The sequence below is a fragment of the Lycium ferocissimum genome, chromosome 1, assembly GCF_029784015.1.
Source record: "Lycium ferocissimum isolate CSIRO_LF1 chromosome 1, AGI_CSIRO_Lferr_CH_V1, whole genome shotgun sequence".
Classification (NCBI taxonomy): domain Eukaryota; kingdom Viridiplantae; phylum Streptophyta; class Magnoliopsida; order Solanales; family Solanaceae; genus Lycium; species Lycium ferocissimum.
In genome coordinates this window covers 66,288,333-66,309,143 of record NC_081342.1, presented here as the reverse complement: position 1 = coordinate 66,309,143, position 20,811 = coordinate 66,288,333, and the positions used below count along the sequence as shown (strand labels likewise).

General features: G+C 36.9%; 1 protein-coding gene and 1 pseudogene across 1 annotated transcript; both read left to right on the top strand.

Annotated features, from left to right (window-relative positions):
- Nucleotides 1-13,679: 13,679 nt before the first annotated feature.
- LOC132066543 (aspartic proteinase CDR1-like) lies at nucleotides 13,680-15,003 on the top strand (annotated as a pseudogene).
- Nucleotides 15,004-18,416: 3,413 nt separating this feature from the next.
- Nucleotides 18,417-19,944, top strand: LOC132030761 (aspartic proteinase CDR1-like). Its single transcript, XM_059420504.1, has one exon. It carries the CDS (start codon nucleotides 18,432-18,434, stop codon nucleotides 19,752-19,754), a length of 1,323 nt encoding a protein of 440 aa, XP_059276487.1. The 5' UTR covers nucleotides 18,417-18,431; the 3' UTR covers nucleotides 19,755-19,944.
- The last annotated feature ends 867 nt before the right edge of the window (nucleotides 19,945-20,811 follow it).

Below are 20,811 nucleotides of genomic sequence, written 5' to 3'. Positions count from 1 at the left end.
TGAAATAGAGTTCGCTTTGAGGTGGATGTCAATGTTCTTACCTGTATTTACTGATAGTTATTCTACTTACGTGTAGTTTGGTTTGCTCATTAAGACTGGACTTATTGGAATTGCGCCACTTATCCTTCTTCTTTCCTGGCAAAATTTTATGCTCGTGCTCAAGGTCGCCCCTCTTTTGCTAACTCTTCGTGCTTAGTCATTCTCGTTATCTCTTCACCTCCATTGTCTACACTTTTGTTACATACTTTTATCCAATTTCTGATCCTACCCTCATTTTATTCAGGGATTCTTGTTCTCTCCGATCTCTTCGTATCCTTCTTATGCTTCACCGATATCCCATACTTTTATCTTCTTGGAGTTTAACTTATTCTTATTCCTTCCCCTTAAGATGCCCTCAAAACTAGTCATATTGCAGCATCCTTTTCTTTCCATGGTAGTCGAATTAGTCTTTACGGTACTTTATCTTTCAACTAGTTTAACACCGAAATTTCTCACTTGATTCCTCTTTCCTTTAATTGGACTTCTTGCAGTTGGGCTAGTTTATAGAAATTTTTGTACTTATTTCAGAACATCTCAAATCTCTTCTGTAATGATTCCTTTCCTTCAATCAGTCTTAAAGTTTCTAATCCTTATTCCGAATAATAAATTGGGGTGAATTTGGAGGTTTGCTGAAAATTAACCAAGGTTCCTTGTCATGCAACGAATGTAAATCGTTTCACTCTTTACTTTGTTTGTAGCCTTCATTCATCCCTTTCCAATAAGAGCCATTATTTTTCTGGTCCCACAAGGTTCCACTGTCACCAACTTGTCCTGATCAAATGCGATATCCTTTGATTATTCCCTTTGGGGTTTTCCTTTTTCCTTTGACCTTCGCCCGACTCTCACTTAATAAGTCTTTTCCATATTCTGAGCAATTACCTGTCGTTCGGTTTGTCAATCAAGTGGATATCTTAATTTCTTAAATATCCATCTCTTCAATTTATATCCTTGAACCCCTTTCTTGTGGTCTTTTCTCCGACTACTTCCATGACTTCCCCTTCTGTTGACTTAGCCCAACCTGTTTCATAGCTCTTTATTCCTCTGCCAGTAACAACTTTCTTATTTGGTTGTTGTACATTTCCTTGCTTGCTTCTCTGGTGCTATTTTAGATTATCCCTCTTAGTACTGATCGATTTTATATATACCATATCATGTCCTTTTAGTTTCTTGGCCGGAATCCTTAATTCCTTACAATCTCATCATAGTTCCATCTGTTATAATGCTCAGATGATTTGCATTAGCTTTTTCCGTACTATCGTGTTATTACTCTCGATGCTTACTTTACCTCAGATTGCTCATCCCATGTATATTGAGTAGCCGAGAAATTTATATTCAAATTGGACTCAATCAACCAGACTTCTTTCCATAATCCATCCACAACAACAACCGCAACACAATACCTTATACACTTGTATGCGACACTTCCTCATCATTATTATTGTCTCTCATAGTAAGATTACCTTCATATCATACTAACAATCACAACTTATGCCAATTTATGATTCAAATATCTTCAGCTTCGTATTTGGAACTCTTCCTCCAATTTCCTTTCGTTGAATCTTAACATAATTAACGCATAAACGTGAAATTAGAATAAAATATTATTTAATCACAACCTTCTATAATTATTCCCCCTTGTTAAAACTTTTATCTCCTCTTTTACTAGAATTTCCTTTTTAGTGATCCAGGTTGTCCCTTATACTCATCCCTGGTCATCATGCCGCTCTTTTTCTTCTTTATTACCTTGTGGCCAACTTCACTGCATATTTAAATGTAACTCATATTTTCTCCGGTGAGAGCGGCTCGAACCATAGCTTTGGAAACACAATGTACTTTATTGACAAGACTTATTCTTTTTGTTTGTTAATTCTTCTTCACCTTATCATGCTTATTGTTCCATCTTTGTTATATATATATATATATACACTTACATTTAGTCCATTCCCACTTTCTGCTAGTAAATCTATACTTCTCAAACTTTGGCTCCTCTTTCTGAGCTTAAGACTATTGTAATTCATCTTGAAACTCAATTTGGCTTCCCCTCTTTAGGGACGTTCTCATATATTAATAACATTCGAGTGTTAACCGGCTTTGGTAGCCATCTGACTGACATTAGTGGTCCTTTAACTCTTTTATCCCATACAATATCGGAATTTTCCTTCACTGTCTGGTTTAACTCATTTCCTTTTTACTAGCTGAACATTTGTACTAAGTCAAGGATTTACACTTATTGAAGACACCTAGACCACTTCTTCATTTCATGATTATTAATCCTTTAAGCTAATGAATTAATGGTGACATCAAAGTTTGTCAGGGTCTTTACACGATGCTCCTTCAGCCGTAATCTTCATTCCCGACTACTCTTTTTTTTTTTTTTACTAAGATCCTTGAGGTTCTTGTTTCTTTTAATTCCTGATTCACATCTATGCTATACTATTCGTTCTCATGATTCATCCTTTCATTAGCTTAACTTATATTGTCTCATCGTCCTTAATAGTTTGCGTCACAGTTCTGCATCATGGTTCTTCAAATTTTTTTACTAATTCCTATGCTTATCATGAAATGTTCGCAAGATGTACTCTTTTCGTCTTCTACCTTCGTCCAACCCTCACGATATTAAAACTTACCCGTATTCACACACATCCCTCGTACATTCTTCCAATTTCCTTTATGACCAAATTTCTATACTTCTTACCAAGACTCTTATCTCCGATTATCGGTGTTTTACCTCTTGCTAGATTTATTAGCTTATTATCATTCCTTTTGTCCTTGATGGTTACATAACTTCTTCTGGCCAATCCATTAGTCCACTTTTCTTACTCTCGCTTAAAACCTTGCTTAACTTTCCTCGCTTATAAAACACTCTTCTCCACCTTGCCATTTTACCGCATTGGCCCCAGAATTCGTAAATACTCTATTAGAAGTACAAATCCTTTCCATTTCTAGGATCGTCTCTTAGGGGAGTGGTTTGTCCATTTCCTCGGCGAACGTATCAATATGACTTCATATTTTGTCCTCTTGGATGTACCTTAAGAGTCGAAATTCCCTTGGCATTTTTCGTAAAATTTGATTTCTCCATCTCGGACTACATCCATACCCATCGTCATTATACTTCAACCCTGTTTATCCAGATCTATTTCCAAGGCCTTCACATTTGTCTGTTATCACATTTTTTCATCCTCTCTCCTCTCTGCTTACTTACTTTAGAAATTTACCCGAACGGCTTTTCATCTCTACCAACGCCTTAATCCTTTTCTCAAGAATTCTACTTAACCCTTACTAGCAATATACTTCCCTTACTCATGCTTCTTCTCTCCTCATGATATCATAATCTTATTACTCTTATATATACATATTCCTCTTTCCCCAGTATTATTGTATCATAATTACTTTACTTTAATAACTGGAGAAGGACAATATCGACCTATCCTGTAGCACTTGCTACCTTAACTTCAATACCCAACTTGATCCGTACCTGTAGTGTCTCATAAGATAATCATAAGACTCATATATTTCGGGTTGTCAAATGACCTTCACCACATTAGCTAAAAAGATTTAGATACCTTTCCTTAAAGGAATCTCATCCATCATTTTTATTACAATTTGGTCTTCGTCACTTATCCTTGAACATCTATTTGAAGTTCTAAAAGAAACCCAAATAAAACTCTGTAATACATTTTTTCCCTCGATTGGAAAAGCCCTTAACTTTCGCGATTGGGTAAATACTATCATAACCTCTGAAATTTCCCACCGTCCAGAAAATTGCCGCAGTCATAAATCAACACATGCGATTGCTTTTTCATCCCTACTTCCGGGGTTGCTAACAATATCAAAATGTCTTAGTCACAATTATCCATAATTACTTTGGTGATCCACTTCTTCAAAATTTTCACTTACCAACAATCAGCTAATATCCCATAATAATCACACATGACACAAGAAGTGTTAACAAAAGGACCCATGTACCTGTAGTCGGCCCGTCCTGATCCCAGTCAGGGGAACTGTGTAGTGAAACATCTCCTTCGTGATCCTCCTGCCATCTACTAATCTGCTCCTCCTCGTCTTCTCCATTATAGTCCATAGGGTACGAATGCTGCGGCCCTTCTTTGATTGACCGAAGTCCGGGACGGGACTAGGGCAGCACCTTTGTAACACTCACGCTAGTAGCTGCTTTAACAAAATGCTCCATTACAAGAGAAACTAGAGGAGCCAAATCTGGTACAACCTCAGGAGCCTCTTGCTCCACTGGGGTCTCGTATGAACCCTCAGACGGCTCTGTTTCATAACTGTCCTCTAATGGATCCTCCTCTACAGGGGTCACAAACTCTGGGGGAGTCGTCTCAACGTCCTCGGAAGGATCAGTCTCTGTAGAATAACTAAGGCTCCTCCTATTCTACCCCAGGGGTGATGCTAGTCCGGAATCTACCCTGGGGGACTTCCTTGCACCCCCATCATCTGAAATCGTCCTCTTTATCTGAATCAATCTGCACAAAAGAGAGTCAGAAACGATCTTTCCTAGACTTTGGCTCTATCGCATGATCTAAGATGAGAAGGAAGGTCGATCATTCCTAAATGCCTCGCAGCCACTTGTTTATAAGTGTGGCGCGCTTCACACCCATAAACAACACTCTACTGGACACGGTCTGTAGACAACCCTAGGACGGAACTGCTCTGATACTAATTTGTCACGCCTCAACGAGGGGCATGATGGGCTCTGACCCATAAGCCGGGAACCACCTGACTTAACATTTACCTTGAACAACATATAACATAAGTCAAAGAATACCTGTACGCAGAAAGGGCCCAACATAAAAATATCCGGTAATCCAATATATATGTGCATATTCGAACCAACAAGGTCGCTACAACATCACGAGTATCATAGAGCTGGCAAGGCTACATAACTTGCTAACTACGTACAAATGTCTACAGACCGCTATGGAATATAAATTGTAGGAAGGATGGGACAAGGCTTCGTCATACCCATATGTACAAATCAAAATATCATACCAAAATAGACTGTGGCTCCGAACCAAGTGGAGCGCGCGACTCACCGAGGAGGATCCTCTTCGCGCGCGGGCGCTCGCGACTACCTAAACCTGCGAGCATGAACACAACATCCACAAGAAGGGATGTCAGTATGAAAAATGTACTGATATGTAAGACATGGATAACAACATAATACAGAAATGAAAAGTAACATGAAATAAGAGAGAGATAACCGATACGTCTGGATGCCTCTTGAGACGGATGTCATGCATGCTTAACTTTTAAAAATCCATTTTTATACATTTATAATACCATGCCTGACCATTAAGGATCGATGTCATATATATAGTATCATACCCAGCCATTAAAGCTCGGTGTTATCATCATTAGCCCGCGTCTGAGGCAATATCATAACATGCCTACTGCAGTGGTGTGCACATCTTCGTGCCATGCCCGGCCGACTATAGTGCGGCGCGGTGTGAGAAAGTACATACATATATATAAAGCCTGCATGAAAGCCCAATCAAAAGCCATAACTATATTGAAGTGACGTAAGGTCGGTAGCCTCCGATTATATTATGGATCAATCATCATCATTTATCCTACCTTGAAGGAACAAGGGTCATAAGGTGAGATTACCAACAATGAAGGAAATTAAAAAATTGTAAAGTAAACTCAATCATCTCATAATAATATAAAACTCATGTACTTGGAAATCTCTCTGAATAAAATCATCTCATAATAACATGAAATCCATATGCCTTGGAGCTTTGGTAAATAACGCCCTCATAATCATCATCATGGTTATCATAAAAAAAAAATTATTCATCTTTAGCATCATAAAAATTTAAGAGTCATGAATCTCTAACATTCTTGGAAATGAAGATTTTTATGGAATTCATGCATGGGTTGGTAGGAAAAAAATCATTCCTTTAGAAGCTCAATAACATCATAAGGATCATGAGATTCGTGGACTTCTAGCATTTGTGGAACCAATGATATTATGAGTATGACACAAAGGTTTATAACAAAAGGATCATGCCTTTAGAAAGAAAGGGACTAGCCTAAACATACCTGGAGGCTTATTTCTCAACTTTCCAACTTACTTCCTGTCCTTAAATTTACTTAAGATCGATCGCAATCCCATATTCTACATATAAAACAATTCACAATATTATTAGACTCATCCTCACATGTTCATCTTAAGCCTTTAATTCGAATCCATTTTGAATCTGCCAAAATTCGGGCAGCATCTCCCCTGTATATATGCCTAGTCCGAAATCACAATACCAACAACCAACAACAACAACAACAACCATACTGTTACATCCCATATTCTCGTGCGTTGAGTTGCATCATAGGTTAGTCACATAAGTTCAAAGGACAGGATTATGTTTGAAGTTATAAGTGTTTATGTTATGTTCACAAGTGATAAGTAAGTGCCGCGAAGGTTGGAGGTTAAACGAATCGGAAAAAAAAAAAGTTTTGCTAAGTTTGGGATGTTGAATAAGTTATACTGATCGTATGGGGTTTTGGACATATCCAAGTATGCAAATAAAGAGATCGATGTATAAAAGTTTTAGGTCTCGAAATAATTTCCGCGGATGAACGATGAATCGCTACTCTGATAAGTCGGTGAACGATCTTCTACAGTGATTTCGGAGCAACTATATAAAGGGGTTTAACCCCTCATTTTCAGCCAAGAATCAGCCCAAAAATATTTCCCAAAAATTCTAGAGAATTCTCCAACCTTCCCTCCATTAAATTTCAACGCGAGTTAAGTAAAAATCTCTGGATTCGGGTTCCGCCGGCGTATAGTTACGATTATAATATTGTGTTGCGGTGAATTTGTGGCTTGGGAGTAAGGCAAGTATTGGAGATATCGCGGTATTAGCGGAAGTAAGGTATGAATCTTTCTCTTTTGGTATCATTTAAGGCTTATTTACGGAGATAAATTTAGGGAATAATTATGTAGCGAATTCGTTTGTGGAGGAGTTGGAGGAAATATCATATGGTGTATTTGATGGAATATTTTGGTAGTAATGAGGTTGTTGTTTCTATTGTTGTTATTGGTTGTTGATTGTTGGTATTGAGAATTCGGGCTAGGCATATAAATAGGGGAGATGCTGCCCGATTTTCGGCAGAGTATAGAGTAGTTTGACTTGAAAGTTTAGTATAAGTATACTATGATGAGTCTAATGATAGTGTGAATCCTCTTAAATGTAGACTCACGAATTCGGATGAATAAGTGTGGATAACTGGAGGTTGAACAGGTATGTTAAGGCTAGTCCCTTTCTTCTAAAGGCATGATTCCTTTCTTATGAATCCAATAGGTGTTTTCCAAATGTCCCATGATCCCTTTATGATGACGATGATCCTGTTTCTAGAAACTCCTATGCTATAATTCCCTACATATATTTCATAACCTCCATACTTCTAAAAGTTAGAATGCATGATTCAAAGGCATGACTTCTTTTTTGATAATCCATAAATGTTTCTCAAAATGCCCCTATTTTCCGAGTCAACGATTTATGATTCTATAAGCTTTTATGACAATAACAACGGACATGTTTTTACAATATGAATGACGATGTTAAAGATGAGAATGTTTCTATGATGATGATGATTTTAAATTCTAGAAATTCCAAAGCTTATGATGTTAATACTATTATGAGATTATTGAGCTTATTTCATGATTGTCTCGATTTTATTCATTGTTGTTGATCTCACCTTATAATAATTGTTCCTTCAAGGTGAGATATAGCGATGATGATAATTCCATAATGAAAATCGAAGGTTACCGACCTTACGTCACTCCGATAGAGTCGTAGCTTTGATTGGGCTCTCATGCATGCTTTATATATATGTATGTATGTATTTTCTCACACCGCGCCGCGCTATAGTCGGCCTGGCATGTCACGTAGATGTGCACACCACTGCAGTGGGCATGTTATGATATTGCCCCGGACGCGGGAGGCCCGGACGCGGGAGGCCCGGACGCGGGATAATGATGATAACACCGAGCCTTAATGGCTGGGCATAATACTATATATATATGACACCGAGCCTTAATGGACGGGCATGGTACTATGTATATGTATAGAAATATTTTTTTAAAAGGCTAAGCATGCATGACATCCGCCTTATGAGGCATCCAGATGTACAGGTTATCTCTCTTATTCTATGTTACCTTCCATATCTATATTATGTTGTTATTCATGCCTTACATACTCAGTACATTATTCGTACTGACGTCCCTTCTTGTGGACGCTGCGTTTCATGCCACGCAGGTGTATACAGATGAGTAGAGGATACTAGTAGAAGACGTTCCAGCTGGATTGGCGAGCTCCATTTCCTTCCGGAGTGTTGCCGAGTCAGAGTATCTATGTTATGGTATCTTGATTTATGTTAGAGACTTTGCAGACAGAGTCACGTATATAATATGTCAGTCTTGTAAGCGGCTATGTAAGCCGATGTATCATTATGCATTATGTTACAAACTTCACATGATTACAGACTTTACTTGATTTGAGAAAGACGAAAAGCATGTCTTTGAAAAGCTTTCATTATGCACTCATTTCATGATTTAAGAGTCCAGTAAGATTATGAGTATAACGAGAACCAGCGGGTTCGCTCGGCCCTAAGTAAGGGTCGGGTGTCTATCATGCCCTATCAAAAGTTGGGGTGTGACAAATACCAACGTCAACAACAATATCATCAAGATTCTACAAGATAAATATGCACAATTTCATCCAAAACTTTCTTCAAACCTCAATCCATACGCCAACAATACCAACGCAATAATTATAACTCTAATTCTCGTAAATATTCCTAAATCAATATTAATAAAAAGAGATTCATAACTTACTTTTGCTAGAATAGAAAAATCTTCATTGTTTTCTTGAATCCAAGTCAACTCCAACAGGGAAAAAAAAAAAACTATAATCGCAACTATACGTTACCCGGACCTCGATTAATACTCCGTCACTTGAAAATTATGTAAAATCCTTACTTTGTGGTGTATACAAGCTCTCCTATGTTGGCTGAGCTTTCTAGAGCATTTGGGAAGTTTATTATGGAGAAAAAGATGAATTTTAGCCCTTATATAGTGGAGTAAAGTCGGTTGGCACTGTAGCACTGTAGCAGCGCGCGACGTTGTGCGTTCCCGCAGTGCAGTCCCCTACTCTGTCCGCTTAACTTGTAACCTCCACAATTATCTACTTCGACGTCGTTTTGATGAGCGGTTTATTGCATTGGAAACTAGACTTCATGAACTTCAATTTAGGCTTTTGCTTTGCTTCAAAACTCCTCATATACTAAAAGATATTCTTCCTCAAAGTTGGGCCAAAATTGCCCCTTATTTTTTTCTCCAAAATTCCAAAAACTCAATTCCTTTAATTTACTTGCTCTCCAATCCTCCAATAGCTTATAATATGAGCTTAAACCCTCGTAACCATAAGATAGACGCATTTAATCTCATATACCCTTGGAGGTAACTCCAATGTCCATACTTAAAACATCCAATCACGTATAAATTCAAAGTACAAAACTATGGGGTGTAACAATTTTCAACAGTTGTTTAATCTGTTGCAACAGATGGGAAATCTGTTGCAACATCTGCAAAGAACTATATGATTATTAACAACAGATTTGGAATTTGTTGCAACAGGTGAGGAATCTGTTGCAACAACCTCAGCAACTTTTTGATTTTTTCCAACATGTGAGGAATCTGTTGCAACAACTTCCTTGATTATTGCAATGACTTTATGACTTATTTAAAACTACTGAATATAATTTGAACAACTAAAATACATATCGAACATATTATATATATAACAAAATTACATAATATTCATCATCCACCATAATCCACCTAGAACATAAATACAAACTTATAAATAATTGTTCGTCAGCTCGAAAAGTACAAATTAACAGTTATGATATGTTCAACAACTAACTAGTTGTTGCAGCAAGTCCTGTTACTTTTTTGAATAAGCCCAACATGTTACAGAGCTGTTGTAACATATTTATTACTAGTTGGAAATTTTTCAGAAATTCATTAACAACAAAACATACATTTGTGATTTGAAAAATATTCAAAACTTTTTTTAAAAAAATTCTTTTTTTGGGGCGGGGGGAAGCGATGAAAGTTTGGGAAAGAGTGGTGGAAGCGAGGATGAGGAAGATAGTGTCTATTTCAGAGAACCAGTTTAGATTCATGCCCGGGCATTTGACTACAGAAGCCATTCACCTTGTGAGGAGGTTGGTGGAGCAGTATAGGGATAAGAAGACTGACTTGCACATGGTGTTTGTTGACCTAGAGAAGGCTTACGACAAAGTCCCAAGGGAGGTGCTGTGGAGATGTCTGGAAGCTAGAGATGTTCCTATAGCATACATTAGAGCAATTAAGGACATGTATGATGGAGCCAAGACCCGGGTGAGGATGGTTGGAGGTGACTCAGAATATTTCCCAGTCACGATGGGCCTACACTAGGGGTCCGCTCTTAGCCCCTTTTTTTCCTTTGGCAATGGACGCACTAACAAACCATATTCCAAGAGAGTTGCCGGGGGTGCATGTTGTTTGCAGATGACATTGTGCTTATTGACGAGTGGGAGCAAAGCGTTAACGAGCGGAGGTTTGTTGTTAACGCGAAGTTGAGCGAGGACTAAGGAGGTTTGGCGCTTCGAGCAGCCGAGGGAGGTAGAACGGTTTGAAGTTCGATCATCTAAGGGAATAGCGAGATTGACTATTTCACACGTCGCATACTGCAAGAGTGCAAGTTCAGTGGTGTGAGTCAGGTAGAGGACGAGGATGTGCAGCTAGATACTCAGGTCATCCCGAAAAAAGAAAGTTTCAAGTACACGGGTCGATCATCTAAGGGAATAGCGAGATTGACGATGATTTCACACATCGCATTGCAGCGGGATGCATGAAATGGAAACTCGCATCAGGGGTGTTGTGCGATAAAAAGGTGCCACCTATACTAAAGGGAAAGTTCTACAAAGCGGTGGTTAGACCGAATATTTTGTATGGGACGGAATGTTGGCCAGTTAAGGAAGCTCATGTCCAGAAGATGAAGATAGCAGAGATGCGGATGCTGAGATGGATGTGCGGGCATACCAGGAGAGATAGGAATCGGAATAAAGTGATTCGGGACAAGGTGGGTATGGCCCTGTGGTGGATAAGATGCGGGAAGGGGGGTTGAGATGATTCGGCCATGTGCAGCAGAGATGCGTTGATGCGCCAGTGAGGAGGTATGAGAGGATGGCAGTGGTGGCCTGAAGAGAGGGAGAGGTAGTCCCAAGAACGCCTGGGGAGAGGTAATTCGGCAGGATATGGCGCTACTTCAGCTTACCGAGGACATGACCGGGGATAGGAGGGGGTGGAGGTCGAGTATCAGGGTAGAGGGCTAGTGGGGGACCGCGGGGATTTCTTTCCCGTATTAGGAAGTATTAATATACTGCTTTTATGTGTTGGGTCTTGTCTATCCATGTTGTTTTATCATGACTTCTTTGCTCTTGTTATTTCTCGTTTTCGCATTGTTTTGATTTGCTTGTCCGTATCTGACTCTTTTCCCTTGTTTCTTTTGAGCCGAAGGACTTTCGGAAACAACCTCCCTACCTTCCAAGGTGGGGGTAAGGTATGCGTACACTTTACCCTCCCTGACCCCACATTGTGGGATTCAACTGGGTATGTTGTTGTTGGGCGGGGGGGAGGGGTGGGAGAAGGAAGGCGGTGGCTGGTGAAAAAGCAAATAAAAAAATCAAAACTTAAAAAAAAAAAAAATGAGGGGGTGAGGGTGGGGGTGGGGAGGGGTGGGAGGAGGAAGGGGGGCTGGTGGGTTTTTTGTGATTAAGTTGGGGGGGTTTTTGTATTTTGTAAAAGGTTAAGAAGTTTTAAAAAATACATTTTAGACCCCAATCTCCTTAATCCCAAATTTAATTGAGTTTTGAGTTGGGGTGGTCCTCACATGTCACCTTTAGTAATTTCATAACGTGAGAGTCACCATAAGTTAATTCTTCCAACAGGGACTACAAATCTTCGTTTATCCGATCTATACCTAATTTATTTGGGTTACAGATTTGCAATGTTGTACTTGGACCATTATATTGCAATGTATATTTATGTTTGTATTATGACGAAATTATCCCTTTAAAAAAATATTCATAAGAAAAGTTAATTAAGCAATTAATGTCTAGAAAGTCAGTGAATTGTAGTATGCACCTTCTTAAGGAAAAAGATGGAAGAGACAAGAAGAAGTAAATGACATGAATCTAATTCTAATATTTAGATATAATAGTCCTTAATTACATCCATATCTTCTATAGAAAGTGAAACTTCTTATTAAAACAACTTCTCAAGATGTTTCATTTTATACTCTTACATTTGATATCTTTAACATGAACTCATCTTCCCACTGCTCAACCACACTCCCATATTCCATTTACACTGTGTTTGGATCATTGTTATTCATCGGTTCATAATGTATTGTATTGTACTATTTTGTATAGATAATGTTTGAATAGACCGTATCATTTGTTGCTGTTTAATAACATTCGAATTTCGAGATTCAAATATTTTTATTTTGACTGTGAATTCGAACATACAATCTTTAAGTTTTTTGAGAAATAATTTACATATTTAGAAACTACATAAAAAGTACTATAATAAGTCACTATATTATCAATTTAAAAATATTTAAAGGCATACCAACAAATCACGTTCAAAGATTTTCTTATTTGACTCTCGAAACGCGAAAAGTGTGACAAAAATTGGGACGGAGGGAGTAAAATTTTTATCATTTGTTTGACTGTATCATATTGTATTATAACTGGTAAATTTACTAAAAATACCCTAAACTATTGTAAATATTGAATTTATCAATAATTAATATTACTTATAAAAATAATTTAAACAACTTTTTCTGTTAACTTGTCACAAATTATGCCTTGTAAGTAAATTAGGTTGTTAAATTCATGCAAATTGTGACAAAATTAATGAAAAATAGGCTATTACTATTAAAAACAATACGTAATACAAGCACTTTTTATTCCATTAGAAGTTCTTTATAAATCAAATGTAGAAGGCTAGAAGCAACAGTTTATGCACTTCTCCAATCTGATATTGCAATTCTTGGCATGCTTGCATAAACGAACAAAATAGCACTTGAGAACAGTATTTGATAATTAATAAGTTAACTGAAATCAGTAACGTTTTCTTTTACAACCAAAACGCAAAGGGAGACAGAAATAATGTAAGAAAAGGAGACAAATGAACGAACAAGGCGTAGGTGAGGATATTTGCATGAGTTAATATAAGGTAAAGGAGAAAATAGGATTATGAAATATTAAGTAAAATCATAATTGGAAAGAGAAATTAGGTAACAAAGGGATAACAACAAATCGGTCGTTACATAAAATGAGATTTTTTTATTTGTTACGTAATTTAACAATACAATACAATCCATTTTAAATAACAATAAAAGCAAACAGTGTAATTGTAGTACCAATACAATACAACACAGTGGGTAACAACGTTCCAAACAATGTGTTATTGACCACCCATAGTTTTCACGTTCTTTTACCTATAAAATGGGTATTAAACAAATGATCCTCTTCATTATTTCTCATCATTCTCCAAATCCCTAGCCATGGAGATTAATTCTAAAGCTAGCACTCTTTTTCCTGCATTAGTCATTTTATCTTTCTTCCATCTTTCTTTGGTTTCTTGTCAAAAATTAATAAGCTTCACTCTTGATCTTATCCACCGCGATTCTCCTTTTTCACCTTTTTTATAACCCATCAAACACTCCATCTGAACGCCTTCAAAATGCCCTCCACCGGTCATTTTCTCGGGCTTCCTTCTTCAAGAAAAACTCCGTTACTGCAATCCAATCGACTATTACTCCAACCCTAGCTGATTACCTCATGAAAATCTCAATTGGAACTCCCCCGGTAGACACTCTTGTCTTTGCTGACACTGGTAGTGACTTGACATGGACACAATGTGAGCCTTGTGTTGATTGCTTCAAACAATTGGCACCAATTTTCAATCCAAAGAATAGCTCGTCTTATAAAACTCTTGGTTGCAACACTAAAATTTGTCAAGAAGTAGGATATTCATGTAAGAATAATATATGTACTTACGACATGAGTTATGATGAGGAACCCCAATCCCATAGTGGAGGTGATCTTTCTATTGAAACTTTCACATTTGCTTCTACTTCTGGTGAAAATATCTCAATTCCTAACATTGTCTTTGGTTGTGGACATGCCAATAGTGGAATGTTTACTAATGCCACTTCTGGCATTGTTGGCTTAGGTGGTGGCATTGTCTCAATTGTCAACCAAATGAATCGAGAAATCAAAGGGAAATTCTCCTATTGTTTGATCCCTGTGGAATCATCAACAAATTCCAATGCAACTAGTCACATCAACTTTGGTGATAACGCTGTTATGGCTGGCCCTGGCGTCGTTTCAACTCCCTTGATAAGAAGCCAACGGTTTCCAACCTACTATTTTCTAACTTTAGACAGTATCAGCGTGGGGAATAAGACTCTTCCGTTCAGATCTTCTAAAATCAATTCCAGCCATCAAGGTAACATTATAATCTGTTGTGGCTCAACAGTTACGATATTCCCTTTTGATTTTTACGCAAATCTGGAGAAAACATTGGTGGCTTCGATAGACGGTACTAGGAAGGATGATCCATCTGGGTTTTTTAAGGTATGTTACTCCTCCGAGAATGGCACTATCGATGCTCCTAAGATTGTCGCACATTTTACAAATGCGGATATGGAGTTGTCACCGACAAACACATTTACACAAGTTGCTGAAGGTTTCGTTTGTTTTACAATGGCGCCTGAGGAGGAAACTGCTATTTTTGGGAGCTTTGCACAGATGAATTTCTTAATTGGATTTGATCTTGTGGCCAACAAACTTTCATTCTTGCCTACTGATTGCACGAAGTATTAAAGGGTTTGGTTGTGAATGGGGGTGATAAGTAATACATGTAACGAATAGCTTGTATTCTTTTATTCCCCCTTTATGTTTGTTGGACTTTAATATGATTAGAAGTATCTCAATCTTATGCTTAGAGACCTTTTATGTGTTCAATGAGCATTTGTTGTTAGTCTTGATGTTTTGGTTATCTTTCCTTGTTTATTCTTCTGGTAACTTTTTAACAGCTTCTACAAGATTATATTATGGGAACATAAACCAAATCGACTCTAGATTAATATTGTACATGGCTCCTTGTTCATGGCAATGAATTTCTATGTTCAGAAGTAAAAGTAAATGACCAATTTTCAAGATAAAAGAATATGGTTTGCATTTCCAGAATGAATATATATAAGGGAAAAGGGTTAAAAATACCCCTCTACTTTGGAAAAAGGGCTAAAAATATCCTCCAAACTTATTTTGGGTCAAAAATACCCTTCCCATCCTTAAAGTTTTCAAATATAACCCTGTTTTGACGGAAATTATCCCCCAAAATAACCCGAAATCATTTTTTTAAACGCGCCCCATCATTTAAACCCGACCCAACTAAATAATAACCCATAAGATCCCCTAATTCCCTCAAACTTCAAACCTACGTATTGGGGGAACAAGGGGATCTTATGGGTTATTATTTAGTTGAGTCGGGTTTAAATGATGGAGCGGGTTTAAAAAATGATTTCTGGTTATTTTGGGGAATAATTTCTATCAAGACAGGAATATATTTGAAAACTTTAAGGATGGGAGGAGTATTTTTGACCCAAAATAAGTTTGGAGGATATTTTTAGCCCTTTTTCCAAAGTAGAGGGGTATTTTTGACCCTTTTCCCTATATATAAAGAATAATACTTCCCCAAGCAACTATATGAGCAATGACATGAAGCAGCAGGGCTTAAGTCAAGTGAAAAGCTACATCCATGCGCAATTACGTTGGGTGTGTATGATTACATAATCTTTAAGATTTGTCAACTAAATACATATATAGCTTGAGTTGGAGGCATGTGGTATATACATGAACGCGATGCAAGTTAATAGTTACATGTGTAGCAGGGGTGTATGAAAGAATCTGAACATCCAATTCAAAATCTTAAGACAATGTGTGAAGTAGCTAGGGCCATTAAACCCCTATGAAACCTTTACACAACTGATAAGTGACAAGTATCGAACTTTATAAAACCAAGATATCCAACTTAGTCGCCAAAATAAGTAAGGGCTTTCATGGTGACACAAAAAGATTGTCACAGAAAAATGATAGTATTAATGGCGTGTGTCGCTGACAAAGTAATGGTGACTGTACTTTGATCACCAAGACTTTACCAGATATTTCTTCTATGTTCAAACTAATGGTTGGCGGACATGATTTGTGGTGACCTCTCGACATCTTTTGTGGTGACACCATCGTCACCAAAGTAGAGCTTTCTTTTGTTTTAAAATTGAAGAGATGAATAAAGGCGTAATACATAAACATACCCTCAAACTTAGCCTCGACAAGTATGCACTCCAACTTTGGGTGTGTCAAGTGGCAGGCACCTCAACAAGTTGGACACGTAAACACAAATGTTGACGTGGCACAGACGTGACACCTCCAAAATTTATGTGCCACATCAGCATTTGTGTTTACGTGTTCAACTTTATACAAGTTGAGGTGTCTACTTGTGCACACCCAAAGTTGGAGGGCATACTTGCCAGTTGAGGCCAAGTTTGAGGGCCTATTTATGTATTATGCCATGAATAAAAGGTAATTAGCAAAAGTAAAATGTTTGCTCTTTCTGTTCATATCCAAACGTGTTCTGTCAATATGTATCAACATCTATCATCGTCGTCTTTTTTTTTTTTTTTTAAATAATCGTCGTCTTCTTCTTGTAGTGCTTCAAAACTAAGACATATAACAGAGAATATAGATACATATCGATGGAATAGTATCTGTTATATAGATACATATCGATGGAATAGTATCTTGTAAGTAGAGCATAGAAAGAGATAGTGAAAGCTTTAAATCTATAATCAAAATGTGACATGAGACAGCTATTAATGGAAAAAAAAAACACTGTACGACAATTATGGCAAAGTAATTACCTGGTTAGCCCATCTTTATTATATTACTCGTTGTAGCCACTTTTTCACTCTTATGTTTTTTCCTTCCTCCGGCGAGCTCCATTGCTTTGCTCCTCCACCGCGAGCCACCACTGTACAACCCTTCGTCTCTGTCTCTCAGAAATTTGATGAGCTCCGACCACCACCACATCACCGACTTGACTGGCAGAACATGGAGGCGTCGGGAAACTCCATTAACGGCTAGGGCTTAGGGCCAACCATAGTTGACGGCGATTGGAATTTGATTTAGAGCAAAACCCTAATTGTGAAAAGCTCCGTTTCAGTAGATCGGATCACGAGTCAATGACGTTTTTGGGCTGCGCCGGCGAACCAGATCTAGGGTTCCAGTAAAGTGTTTATAAACACCCCTTATACATTTTTATACGGTATAGAAGTGTGTATAAACACCACTTATACATTATGTATAAACCCCACTCATGTATAAATACCAATTGTATAAGTTTGTATAATATTGTATACTAGTCTTATACATTATTATACACTTTTATATAAGGTTTATACATTATGTACTGTAGGTGTATAAAGTTGTATATTACTGTATAATGTTGTATACCGCAAAAAATTGGCTATGCAGATGTAATTTAAAAATATGGCTACGTGGATGTAATTTCTTATGCCAGATTGTACATTATTGAAATTTTCCAGTGTCGTTCAAAAAAGGATGAAATATAATATCGTTGGACAAAGCTTAATAAATGATTTTCTTGGAAAGAGGAGGACGATGAAAATTAGTTAAATTATAATATTTTTCATTAATGGTAGTAAAAAGGATTATAATTAAAAAAATCAAAATACTGTAAACTACTATTGCAAATTACTAAAGAAGTTACCATTACGAAGTCAAATCTCAATGGATGTTTGTAATATTATCCCCATTTTATTATTATCAAGTTGTATTTTCAAAGAAAGTTAATAATTAATTAATGTCTAGAGAGTCAATGGATTGTATTATACACATTCTTAATTACAAGTACAAAATATGGAAGGAAAATAAGGATTATATATGGCATGAATCTATTTAGATATAGTATTTCCTTAGTTACATAATTATATATCCATGCTTTTTATGGAAAGTGAATCTCAGCTTTCCAAGACGTTGCACTTCATACTCTTGTACTGTATAATTGTAACAAAATCTCACCTTCTCCCCTATTCCATTGTTTTAACCGATTAGTTACCATATTAGTCTTGGCATATATTTTTTTTCCCCTATAAAATGGTACTAAACATTGTCTCCTCTTCATCATCTCTCATCATTCTCAAAAACCTTGTCAACTCTTCAAACTCCTAGCCATGGAGATTAAAACTAAAGCTTTCATTCTTATCCCTACATTAGTCTGTTTAGCCTTCTTCCATCTTTCTTTGGTTTCTTGCCATAAAAGTGAAAATGGCTTCAGTCTCGATCTGATCCACCGCGATTCTCCTCTTTCACCTTTTTACAACCCATCAAACACTCCATCTGAACTCCTTCAGAATGCTTTTCACCGGTCATTCTCTCGGGCTTCCTTCTTTAAGAAAAGCTCTGTTAATCCAATCCAATCAACTATTACTCCAACCCTAGGTGAATACCTCATGAAAATCTCAATTGGAACTCCCCCGGTAGACACTCTTGTCATTGCTGACACTGGCAGCGATTTGACATGGACACAATGTGAGCCTTGTGTGGATTGTTTCAAACAATTGGCACCTCTTTTCAATCCCAAGAATAGCTCTTCTTATAAAACTGTTGATTGTAGAAATAAACTTTGTCAAGAAGTAGGTTCTCTCTCATGTAACAATAATACATGTAATTATGAAGTGATTTATGGTGACCTATCTGCTACCTCTGGCGATCTTTCTATTGAAACTTTTACATTTGCTTCTACTTCTAGTAAAAATGTCTCAATTCCTAACATTGCCTTTGGTTGTGGACATTCCAATGCTGGCACATTCCCTAATACCACTTCTGGAATCATTGGCTTAGGTGGTGGCAATGTCTCAATTGTCAACCAAATGAATCAAGAAATCAAAGGGAAATTCTCCTATTGCTTGATCCCATTGGAAACATCAACTAATTCCAACTCAACTAGTCATATCAATTTTGGTGAAAGTGCTGTTGTGTCGGGCCCCGGCGTCGTTTCAACTCCTTTGATAAAAAGCGAAGAGCAAGAAACCTTCTATTTTCTATCTTTGGAAAGTATTAGCGTCGGAAATAAGACTCTACCATTTAAATCTTCTAAAATTAGTTCCAAAGCTCAAGGTAATATTATCATAGATTCAGGTACAACAGTTACTTTTGTCCCTTTTGATTTTTACGCGAATCTGGAGAAAACATTGGTGGCTTCGATTAATGCTACTAGGAAAGATGATCCGTCTGGGTTTTTTAAGGTATGTTACGCCTCTAAGAATGGCACTATCGATGCTCCTAAGATTGTCGCACATTTTACAAATGCGGATGTAGAGTTGTCACCAATTAATACATTTACACAAGTGGCTGAAGGTTTGGTTTGTTTTACAATGGTGCCTGAGGAGAAAGTTGCTATTTTCGGAAACTTGGCACAGATGAATTTCTTAATTGGATATGATCTTGTGGCCAACAAAGTTTCATTCTTGCCTACTGATTGCACTAAGCATTAAGGATTTAGTTGTTGATAGGGGGTGACTAGTTATATATACTTGTACATCTAATGAATTTGGCTATTGACTAGCTAGTACTCTTCTATCCCCCCTTTAATGTGACTAGCAGCGTTGGATTTCAATTGTTTCTCAATTCTTTGAGACTTAAAGCTGAAACAAACATAAGTTATATATGTAAGATTTCTCGACGTCTTTGTGGTGGAAATTGTGTTTTAAAATTCAAAAGAGGAATAAAACAATTAAACTAGGAAAAGCAAAAAAAAAAAAAAAAAAAAAAAAAAGAATAACGTGATTAACCTATAACTGTTTGGTTGAAAACAAGGTTATCCAAATTATAATTTTGATATGAGAGAGGGAGAAATGGATTTTTGGCCCTTTACAAACTTTTCTTAGTTTTATGATTTTTTTTACAAGAGTTCTTCATTTTTTACACATAAAAGATATGAAAAAAAGACATAAGAGATCTGGAAAAGACATTCTTCTATTCAAATTGTAAAAGACCAAATTTCCTCCCAATAAAATTTAATGTCAAATTTTATGCTGGAATAAGCCTGATTCCGGTAACCAAACCGTCTCCAATTCTTTAATTCTAAAATTAAAAAATTAATTCTTATCCCCTTTTTGTTTATTGCTCTTTTTCCCCCAAATTCCTCCTCCCCTTCTCCCAAAAGTCGAGCAATTGACAAAAAATGTCCCTTGTGTTTGATAGTATGTTCGAAATAGTTCCTTCAGTATTCACCGAACGATTTTGTTCCTTTAAGTTTGTCAAAAGTTAACATTTTAGTCTTTGTTAAGTATTTATTAAATTTTGTCCGTTAGATTTTACGGGGAAAAAAAATATTCAATTATAAACACCAAGAAAGTCTCATCAAATTCTAAAATTTGTAATACAAAAAAATTGCACTAGACACTAAAAAGATATAAAAATATTACACCTCAAGAAGCTACACAATTATGAGGAAATAAGATCTCTTGACCTCTTACAATTTGAATAGAAGAAAATTTCTTTTTCAGATCTCTTATGTGTTATTTTCAGATCTCTTATGTGTAAAAAATG

What these genes read in the sequence shown, in the direction of transcription:
- LOC132030761 (XM_059420504.1), top strand. Translation starts at nt 18,432, where the DNA reads ATGGAGATTAAAACTAAAGCTTTCATTCTTATCCCTACATTAGTCTGT.